The 11,378-nt window shown below is 46.9% G+C and overlaps 1 protein-coding gene across 1 annotated transcript in view; it reads right to left on the bottom strand.

Moving 5' to 3' along the window:
- LOC134342231 (NACHT, LRR and PYD domains-containing protein 3-like) overlaps positions 1-7,679 on the bottom strand; it is a 30,393-nt gene extending 22,714 nt beyond the window's left edge. The window contains exons 1-3 of the mRNA XM_063040195.1: positions 7,316-7,679; positions 6,229-6,400; positions 6,080-6,130 (exon numbers count right to left, since the gene is read on the bottom strand). Coding sequence (XP_062896265.1) covers positions 6,080-6,130; positions 6,229-6,334 — 157 coding nt within the window. The 5' untranslated portion in view covers positions 6,335-6,400; positions 7,316-7,679. The remainder of the gene's footprint in view (positions 1-6,079; positions 6,131-6,228; positions 6,401-7,315) is intronic.
- Positions 7,680-11,378: the final 3,699 nt, after the last annotated feature.

The following is an 11,378-nucleotide window of genomic DNA, read 5'->3' on the forward strand; positions in this document are numbered from 1 at the left end:
AGGATATATACATCCCAAAGTGGAAGTAATATTCGAAAGTAAAGATAACACAAACGTGTATAACAAGAGTAGTTAAAGCCAACATAAAAGCCAAACAGAGATCATACAACAGAGCATATAGTAGTGGGAATTTAGAGGATTGGGTTCTTTTTCGAACAAACAGAAAACAACTGGAAAAATAAAAAGACATTAAGACGGTAACGATGGACTAGGAAAGTTAGCTTGACAATAATATTAAGGAAGATACCAAATGGTTCTTCAGATATATCAAGTGTAAAGGAGCAATTTCGGTAGCAGGTGGTTCTGGATTTCAGCTGTGACAGGACCTGCATAGAACGTAGAACAGCACAGGAATAACATCTTCAGCCCACAGCGTTGGTGCCAGAATGATGCCACATTAAACTCATCTCACCTGCCTCTGGTGGTAATTATTCTCCCCCATTCGCTGAATGTTGAAGTTTGTCCACCAGTCCTTAAAGTTAATGGCCTCTAATCTAGGATATGAGTTGCATTTCTCTTCAGCTCCCACTGAGGCCTTCACATCTTTCCTGTAATGGGGGAGAGAATTGCACCAATACTCCAAGGGGAGCCAACCCGAAGTTTTATACAGCTGCGACCCATAAAGATTCACATTCAGGGAGCTATGGACATGGACATCAAATCCCTCCAGGCATGAATGATGTAAGCGGCGTGACCTTTTCTCTATACCTCCCGCACATATTTGATCTCCTGCATTGCAACAACGCATACTTCTTTGGATTGAACTCTATCTGATATTTTCCTATCCGCATCTACACCTGATCTCTATCCCATTGGATTCTTTGACACGCCTCTTCACTCCCTTCAACTCAGAGCCTCATTTCAACATCATTCACCTCATCTCTCCCTTTCAGACTAAATTTACAACATCTCCCATCAAGAGCCGCAGGTGCTGTCATCATTGAATGTATTAGCCTTTGGAAAACGCCGGACCCAAATTCGGATCAGCTGATATTTAATCGACACCACATGCCGGATGGGGATATTCCCAATAACAGCTGCTCACAATCTAAGCCTTTGCTGTTTAATCTGCGTTCCCCGAAGTTATCTTTCCCACATCCAATACTCCACACCCGACTCTTGGCAGTGTGGAGGATCAGAGGGATATTGGAGTACGAATCCATAGGATGCTCAGAGGTGCTACGTGTGTTGACTCTGTAATTAAGAAGGCATACGGTGTATTGGCCTTCATCAATCGTGGGATTGAGTTTAAGAGCAGAGAGGTAATGTTGCCGCTATATAGGACCCCAGTCAGACTACATTTGGAGTATTGTTCTCAATTATGGTCGCCTCACTGCAGGAAGGATGTGAAAACCACAGAAAGGGTGCAAACAAGATTTACAAGGATTTTGGCTGGATTGGGGAGCATGCTTTATGAGAATAGGTTGCGTGAACTCGGCCTTTTCTCCTTGGAGTGATGGAGGATGAGAGGTCACCTGATATAGGTGTATAAGAGGATAAGGGGCATTAATTGTGTGGATAACCAGAGACTTTTTCCCAGTGCTGAAATGGCTAACACGAGGAGCATAGTTTTAAGGTGCTTGGAAATAGGTACCGAGGAGATGTCAAGGGGAAGTTTTTTTTTTACGCAGAGAATGGTAGGTGTGCAGAATGCACTGCCAGTGGCGGTGGTGGAAGCGGATATCAGAGGGTCTTTTAGAGACACTTAGATAGGCACATGGAGCTTAGAAAAACAGAGGACTATGCGCTGGGGAAATTCTCGGCAGTTTCTAGAGTAGGTTGCATGGTCGGAACAGCGAAGGGCTTCTGATGAGTTGTTAATTTCTATGTTCTATGTTCTATATACCATACCCATAGTGCAGGGAAACTGAGGGGTTTGTTGTCTCAATGTGGACTGGAAAAGCATTAACAGTGGTGGCATAGACGTGAGAAGATTGTAAACTTCATGATTCATCGATCTCTTTGCAATGAGAGAGACTGACCCAGTGTTCTGGTTGAGATTCCTCACGTTTCTGTTCAAGAGCTTCAAATATTCAAATAAAACATGGGCTACAGTAAGATTAGAACCTTTTTCAATATCTGTCCTCCCTTTGCCCTCTCCTCGTAAATGTGGCGTTGGGTGATCCAACTCAGTCTGCGATTATGATGCCTTACAATCTCTTGTGCCCATGTACTGCCCCGGGCTCCATTTTCACAGCCACGATGCGCTTACGGAGGTAGTGAGCTCCTCATCCAGCCGATCACAATTTAATTAATTGCAATATTATTTCTAGATATTTTCAGACCTTTGCACCCTCCCTGCCGCAATCCGACAACCACCGGTTTCTCTGTCCTAATTACCATCTCTCACCCTTCCACAGTGTCCATCACACAACACAGACACACATGAATTTCAGATTCTGTGGACTGAGCTGAGGATTTTGTCCCCCATCTCAGCCTCACTAACACTGTCTCCTGATGGACTGCGCAGGATTATTGAGTTGGAACTGACATTGAATAAGTGCAGCAGTGTTTGCATTGAAGGAGTGTAGATATGAACAGAATGCGTTCCATATTCTGGTTTTGGGTTGAACAGACAAGTTTGGGATGTTAACTGCTTTTCTGATTAAATGGGTGCTGCCATTGTTTTCTCTCTGACGAGAGCTTCAATGGACTCCCAATTCTAAAATTGGTAACTTCTAGGATCAGAGAGAACTTTAAAAAGTGATTTAGGATGAGAGCTGTTCCGGGGTTAGGGTGGCTGTCGGGGAATGATTTCACCTTTCGCAGTGAAAAAAGATGGAAAAAAAACTGATGTTCACTCCTCCAGCGTTGTCATCTCCACATTGACACCGGTGGAGGGCCCTGTCGTTGCGGGACTCAGAGACGTGTGTTCCCTTGCAGCAAACACTCCAACCTTCTGTGTTGTTCCTCATAATGTCATAAGATCATAAGATATAGGAGCAGAAGCTTGCCATTCGGCCCATCGAGGCTGCTCTGCCATTCAATCATGGGCTGCTCCAATTCTTCCAGTCATTCGCACTCTTCTGCATTCATCCCATACCTTTTGATGCCCTGGCTGATCATGAACCTATCTATCTATACCTTAAATACACCCAGTGACCTGGCCTCCACTGCCGCCCGTGGCAATAAATTCCACAGATTTGCCAGCCTCTGACTATAGTAATTTCTCCGCATCTCAGTTCTAAAAGGACATTCTTCAATCCTGAAGTCGTGCCCTCTGTCCTATAATCCCCTACCATGGGAAATAACTTTGCCATATGCATCTGTTCAGGCCTTTTAACATTCGGAATGTTGCTATGATATCTCCCCTCATTCTCCCCAACTCGAGGGAATACAGCCCAAGAGCTGCTTGTCACAATGGCGGGGGCACTGGGTGTAAGGGTCGACCCAAATGCAAGACACGTCTTGTGAGGTTACTTAGATTTAGTTTATTGTTCGATACCAGGAGAGCTAGGCAGGAGCAGGAGTAGTGAACTGGACAAGGACTACGACTAGGCTGGGACCTGGGGTCCGGGCTTGGACTCGGAATTGGATCCCAGAACTAGAGGAGACATGAAGAGGCTAGGGTATGAACTCCGAGCCGGAGACTGGGCAAGGACCCAGTACCTGGGTCTTGCATCGGGCTCGGACCCCAGAACAGGACAGGGACATGACATGGGCTAGGTAGAGGAGGAACATGGAAAACAGAGCCTCGGTCTCGGGAGAGCAGGTACACGGAACCATGGACACATACACAGAACAGAGTCGGGACCCCTCCTTGGGTACAGGACATAGGGCCGGGACTCACACACAGAACAGTGAGCCGGGGCCCCTCCTTGGGTACAGGACATAGGGCCGGGACTCGCACACAGAACAGAGAGCCGGGACCCCTCCTTGGGTACAGGACATAGGGCTGGGGCTCATGACACTCCGCGGGGCAACAGCAAGACGGCCTGACTTACCCCACGGAGGCGAGGACAAGACAAGACAAACACGAAAGCACACCAGACAGTACCTAACTAGCTCCGGCGATAGAACTAGACCGAAGTGCAGGCGAGGGCTGCAGACGAGGGCTAGAGGCGAGAGGGGAAGAGAAGCGATACAGACAGCGGGGTAGGACAGGAATCACAGACCGCCAGGGCCAGGATTTGACTCGGAACTGGGAAGCCGCAAGGGAAAGGACTTGTCTTGGTACTTGAATGCCGCCAGGTCCAGGACTTGGCATGCTACTTAAATGCCGCCAGGGCCAGGACTTGGCTTGGTACTTGAAAGCCGCGAGGGACAGGACTTGAATTGATACGTGAATACCGCCAGGGTCAGGACTTTACTTGGTACTTGAATGCCGCCGGAGCCAGGTCTTGACTTGGAGCCTTCGGGTAGTGTGGGGCTCTCGACTCGGCCCGGGAACAGTAGACAGCAGTTCTTGATTCCCTCCGGCGGGTTAACTGACGGACCCACCTCAGTGACGAAACTTTGCAGGCTCGCTTTGGCGAGGTAACTGGACAGGGTTACTCCGGTGTGGAAAGGCGAATTACCGGCACTCGCTTTTGGCTGAGACTAGGCTTGCTCCAGTCAGATGACATTGGCACGCCGTACTTTGTTGACTTTAAAAACGCTCCCACACCAAACGGCTGAAAGCCGGAGATAATAAACTACCGGTTCAGCCGTGCGTTAATTGCCTCTAATCACCAAAGCTGAGGGACACGGGAAAACAGGGAGTCAACGATCCGGATCGTAACATAAACAAGGTAAATTTAAAGGGACCCTGATTCGGACCATGACACTGCCAGACTTTCCTCTTAAGGTAACCCTTTCTTTCCTGATATCATTCTCGTGAATCGACTCCGAATTATCCCCAATATTAGCATATCCTTTCTAAAATTAGGAGCCAAAAACTACACCGAATACTCCAAGTGTGGTCTCACTAGTGCCTGATAGAGCCTCAACATCACATCCTTGTTCTTATATCCTATACCTCAAGAACTGAATGCAAACATTGCAATCGTCCTCTTCACAACCGACTCAACGTGCAGGTTAACCTTTAAGGTATCTTTCACAACGAATCCCAAATTCCTTTGCATCTTTGTGCTTTGGATTTTCTCCCCATTTAAATAATAGTCTGACGTTTATTCCATCCACCACACTGCATGACCTTATACTTTCTTACGTTGTGTTTCATTTGCCACTTCTTTGCCCATTACCTTAAACTATCTAAGTCTCTCTGCAGGCTCTCTGTTTCCTCAGCACGACCTGCTCCTCCACCTATCTTTATAGCATCGGCAAATTTAACCACAAATCCATTCATACCGTAGTATAAATCATAGATATACATCGTAAAACACAGCGATCCCAACACCGACCCCGTTGGAACTCCACTGGTAACCGGCAGTCAGCCAGAATAGGATCCCCTTATTCCCACTCTCTGTTTTCTGCCGACCACCCAATGCTCCACCCACGCTAGTAATTTCCATGTAATTCAATGGGTCTTATCTTCCTCAGCAGCCTCACGTGCAGCACCTTGTCGAAGGCCATCTGAAAATCCATGTACATCACTTCGAATGCATCGACGTTGTCTACCCTGCTTGTAATTTCCTCAAAGAATAGCAGTAGGTTTGTCAGGCAGGATTTTCCTTTCAGGAAACCATGCTGGCTTTGGCCTATCTTATCATGTCTCTCCAGGTCCTCCATAATCTCATTTCTAACAATCGATTCCAAGAACTTCCCTACCACTGATGCCAGGCTAACTGGTCTATAGTTTCCTTCCTGCTGCCTCCCACCCTTCTTAAATAGAGGAGTAACATTTGCAATTTTCCAGTAGTCGGGTACAGTGCCAAAATCTATTGATTTTTGAAAGATCTTCGTTAATTACTCTGCAAACTCTCCAGCTACTTCCTTCAGGACCCGAGGGTGAATTCCATCATGTACAGGAGATTTATCTACCCCCCATGTCCTGCGAAAGCCAACCTTCCAGCAAACATTTTCCATAGGTCTCACTATGTCACGTTGCCAACATTTACCTGGTCTCTCCCTGGCACAGCAAAGATATGACCCATACACAAAATCAACCATTCGCTGAAACAGCGGTTTCTTCACTTACCATTCAGCTCACTGGGAATCTCCGGGATGGGTCGATATATCGGAACACAACCTGTTCGGATTTAAACAATTTGGGGAATTAAAATGCGTGAAATTATTAAATATGTAGAACTTGAATCCTAAAGTAATGAGACTCTGATATTGGCTCACCATGTTCCTGAATTTCCTTCATAATTTTGTCCAACTTTGGGACGACATTGCGCATTTTCACAAAGGTTTCCCACATCACCCTCTGGGCGCGGGAGCCTTTCTCCATCACCAGGTTCAGGAGGAGTTTAGAACTGTCCGCCCTCTTTCCATTATCAGCGAGATCAGAGATTGTCTGTGAAGAATAACAGTGAATATATTGGGGACTGACAGATTCACACAGACAATGAGAAGTAAATGATGTGCTCTGATACGGGATCATACTGAGCAGTCACCCGGACAGGTGCTGATCCTGTCTGGACATGGACTGTACATTCTGAGTCCAGAGCACACAGAGGGACATTCGCCGTGGACCTGGTCCACCAGTCAATGAAATCCTGGATTGTGCGTGAGGGCTTCATTGACGTAGCTTCAAATCCATAAATAATTCCTCACCGGATTTGTCGGTGTAAAGCAAAAATCAGAAAATAGGATCACAGATGAAGAAATAAGTCAGGAGAATTTTTATAACAGAGTGAGCAGTTTCAGAAAAAAAAGTATCAGAAAAGATCATGTGAATCATCTGCTCTGTCCGCCAGTGTCCAACATGACAGCGGATTACCAGCTGACACCTGATACCTTTCCATTGCCTTTTTCAGCGGAGGTTTAGTCAGTGATTAAACATTACAATATGACAGTATTCTCCGATCCACACTGTTTGCTGCTACAGATTGTAACACAATCATCTCCGCCAAGAACAGAACACAGTCGAACTCCTGTAGCACCCACTGATGATGTCCCGCTTCTCACTAACATCCTGCCTTCACGCTGTACAGCCTTCCCAAACCGAAACCTCCCGCCGTATTTCCATTTTATACTGTGAGCCTACAGAACTGTTACCTGCTGAACTCACTCTGAACACTGAGCAGCCACTCATCAGTCTTCTCAACCCTTTCTATCACTGGTTCAGATTCACATTTTTGTGATTGCATGTACAGTATTTATTTCCCAGTTGTTCCTTTATCTAATTTAATATCCGACGAGTCAGAGTTCCGACACCCATCGGTCCTGTAATGTGCGAAAATTCAACCTCATTGTCCCTCCCACTCACCTGATGTTCCGCTCCACTGAACTGATTCTCAGCTGTTAACGCCAGGCTCACTCCGTGCACCCCTCTTTCTATCGCCTGCTCCAGCCTGTCCAGGTAGAAATCCGTCAGCTGCAGCAGCTGGGAATCATTCCAGCTCGCCAGGAGTTCGGCGATCACTGAGCTCGGATCTGTGAAGAAAACTGGGGAAAATCAATTGCAGACCCCATATTCGGCAGCAACAGTCTCTCTGGAACCTAAAGATTGTGTGCGCCAGGTCATTAAACACTGTTCAAGATAAATATAGTACGTGGAGAGGGGGTCAGATAGGATGGGTCAGAAATCCGCTGGTGGGGGTGTGTGAAATGGAGGTGGGAGACAAGGATGAGACAGAGAGAGAGTGGGGAGAGAGAGAGAAAGGGGGGAGAGGGAGAGAGGGAGTCGAGAGAGAGAGGGAGTGGGAAGATGGAGGGGGACAGGGGTACAGAGGGCGGCAGAGGGGGTTGAGCGGGGGGGTGCAGAGAGGCGAAGAGAGGGGAGGGGAGGTGAGGAGATGGGATAGAGAGAGTGGAGAGGGAAGGGAGGGTTGGGGAGAGACGAGAGTAGAGGAGGAAGGGAGGGCAGGGGAGAGACGGAGAGGAGATGGAGAAGGGAGGGGTGCTGCGAGACGGAGAGGACGGGGGGGAAGGGAAGGATGGGGAGAGAAGGAGTGGAGAGGGGGATGGGAGGGGTGGGGAGAGACGGAGAGGACGGGGTGAAGGGAAGGATGGGGAGAGACGGAGTGGAGAGGGGGATGGGAGGGGTGGGGAGAGACGCAGAGGAGAGGGGGAAGTGAGAGGTGGGGAAAGACGGAGCGGAGATTATACTCATTCCAGGGATTCAGATTTTTAGATCATTGGTACTTCTTCTGGGGCAAGCGTGACCTGTAGAAAAAGAACGGGTTCCACTTGAATACGAGGGGGACCAATATAATGGCGGGCAGGTTTGCTAATTCTTTTGGGGAGGGTTTAAATTGGATGTGCAGGGAGGTGGGAACCGAAGTGAAGAGGCAATGGATGGGGTGGTTGGAACGCAAGTACAGGCAGCTTGTAGGGAGTTTGTGAGGAAGGATAGGCAGACGTTAGGACAAAGATGCACTCAGCCTGATGGTTTGAATCTGTCTATTTCAATGCAAGGAGTATCATAAACAAGACCGATTAAAAGAGCGTGGAATAATACGTGGAAGTATAACGTTATGGCTATTACAGAGACTGGGATGTCTCAGGAACAAGAATGGATGCTGAATGTGCCAGGCTTTAGATGTTTCAAAAAGAACAGAGAGGGAGGCAAAAGAGGTAGGGGTGTGGCATAGTTAATTAGTGATAATGCCACGATTGAAGAAAAGGAGGAAGACATGGAGGGATGGTCCACCGAGTCAGTGTGGATGGAAGTCAGAAACAGGAAAGGGGCAATAACTCTACTGTCCCAATAACTACTATCCCAATTGTAACAGGGATATCGAGGAGCACACAGGGAGGCAGATTCTGGAACAGCGCAATGATAGTATGGCTGTTGTGATGGGAGATTTTAACTTTCCTAATATTGATGGTCGTCTCCTTAGCACAAGGGGCTTAGATGGGGCGGAGTTTGTTAGGTGTGTTCAGGAAGGTTTCTGGCACAATATGTAAATACGACATCTAGAGGAGAGTCTGTACTTGAACCGGTATTGGAAAACGAACCCGGTCAGGTGACAGATCTCTCGGTTAAGGTCATTTTGGAGGTAGTGACCACAACTCTATCTCCTTCACCAGAGCGCTGGAGAGGGATATAAGCAGACAATTTGGGAAAGCATTTAATTGGGATAGGGGGAAATATGATGCTATTAGGTAGAAACTTGACAGCATAAATTGGGAGAAAATGTTCTCTGGGAAATGCACAGCAGAAATGTGGCAAATCTTCAGGGAACATTTTCATCGAGTTCTGCATAGGTATGTTCCATTGAAGAAGGGAAAGGATGGTAATAAAGAACTATGATGTATAGAGGATGTAAGAAATCTAGTTAAGAAGAAAAGAAAAGCTTACGAAAGGTTCAAGAAACTAGGTACCGGTAGAGCTCTTGAAAATTACAAGGTTGCGAGAAAGCATTTTAAGAATGGAATTAAGAGAGCCAGAAGGGGCCATGAGAAGGCCTTGGTGAGCAGGATTAAGGGAAGCCCCAAAGCATTCTACAAGTAGGTGAAAAGCAAGAGGATGAGCCATGTGAGAATAGGCTAATCAGGTGCGATATTGGGAATGTGTGCATGGAGTCAGAGACGGTAGCGGAGGTACTTAATGAATACTTTGCTTCAGTATTCACCAGGGAAAATTACCTTGGCAACTGTGCGGATGACTTGCAGTGGACTGAAAAGCTTGAGTATATAGACGTTAAGAAAGAGGATACGTTGGAGCTGTGAAAAGCATTCAGTTCGATTAGTCACGGGACCGTGTGAGATATACAGGCTGATGTGGAAAGAGAGGGAAGAGATTGTTGAGCCTCTGGTGATGATGTCTTCATCATCGATATCAGAGGTGGGCAAGTTGTTGGAGAAGATTGTGAGAGGCAGGATTTATGAGCATTTGGAGAGACATAATCTGATTAGGGAAAGTCAGCATGGCTTTGCAAGGGCAGGTCGTGCCTGACGTACCTGATTGAATTCTTTGAGGATGCAACAAAACGCATTGATGAAGGTAGAGCAGTGATGATAGTGGATATGGATCTCAATAAGGCATTTGATAAGGTTCCCCATGCAAGGGTTCCCCGTTCAGAAAGTAATGAGGCATGGGATCCAAGGAGACCTTTTGTGGATCCAGAATTGGCTTGCCCAGAGAAGGAAAAGGGTGGTCGTAGATACTTCGTACACTGCGTGGGGGCTGGAGCGCCAAGGTGCTCCACAGAAAACCGTTCTTGTCCCCCATCCTCTGAGTTTGTTAATGACCTGGCTGGAGAGGTTGAAGGGTGGGTTCGTAAGATTGCTGATGGCGCAAATGTTGGTGATGTTGTGGATAGTCTGGAGGGTTGTCAGAAGTTACAGCGGAACATTGATAGGATACAAAGCTGGGCTGAGAAGTGGCAGATAGACTTCCACCCACATAGGCGTGAAGTGGTTCATTTCGGTAGGTCCAATTTGAAGACAGAATATAAAATACATGTTAACGTTAAGACTCATGACAGTGTGGAGAATCTGAGAGACCTTGAGGTCCGTGTCAATTGGACACTCAAAGCTGCTGCGCAGGTTGACAGTGTTGTTAAGAAAGCGTATGATGCGTTGGCATTCATCAATCGTGGGACTGACTTCAAGAGCTGTGCGGCAATGTTACACCTATATAAGAGTTTGTTCACGGAGTTCTGTTCTGTTTTCAGTTCTGGTCACCTCACTGCAGGAAGGATGTAGATATTATAGAGAGAATGCAGAGGAGATTGACAAGGATGTTGCCTGGATTGGAGGGTGGACATTATGACAGCAAGTTGCATGTACTTGGCCTTTTCTCCTTGGAGCGATGGAGGATGAGAGGTAACCTGATAGAGGTGTATAAGAGGATAAGGGGTATTGATCGTGTGGATAGCCAGAGGCTTTTTCCCGGGGCTGAAATGGCTAACACGAGGGGCATAGATTTTAGGTGCTTGGAAATAGGTACCGAGGGGATGTCATGCGTAAGATTTATTTATTTTTTTTTAAATCAGGGAGCGGTGGGTGTGTGGAATGCACTGACAGTGGCGGTGGTGGAAGTCGATACCAGAGGTGCTTATAAGAGCCACTTATACAGGCACATGGAGCTGAGAAAAATAGAGGTCTATGCGCTGCGGAAATTCTCGGCAGTTTCTAGAGTAGGTTACATAGTCGGCACAGCACTGTGGGCCGAAGGGCTTCTAATGTGCTGAATGTCAATGTTCTATGTTCTATGTACCGTATCCATGGTGCATGGCAACTGAGGGGAGTTATTGTCTGAATGTCGACTGGAAAAGCATTAACAGTGGTGACAGAGACGTGAGCAGATTGTAAACTTCCTGATCCATCTATCACTGGAGCCATACATAAATTTGTATCTTTAGACCTTGAACTTGGCAATG

The sequence above is a fragment of the Mobula hypostoma genome, unplaced genomic scaffold, assembly GCF_963921235.1.
Source record: "Mobula hypostoma unplaced genomic scaffold, sMobHyp1.1 scaffold_133, whole genome shotgun sequence".
In the NCBI taxonomy this organism is placed as follows: Eukaryota; Metazoa; Chordata; class Chondrichthyes; order Myliobatiformes; family Myliobatidae; genus Mobula; species Mobula hypostoma.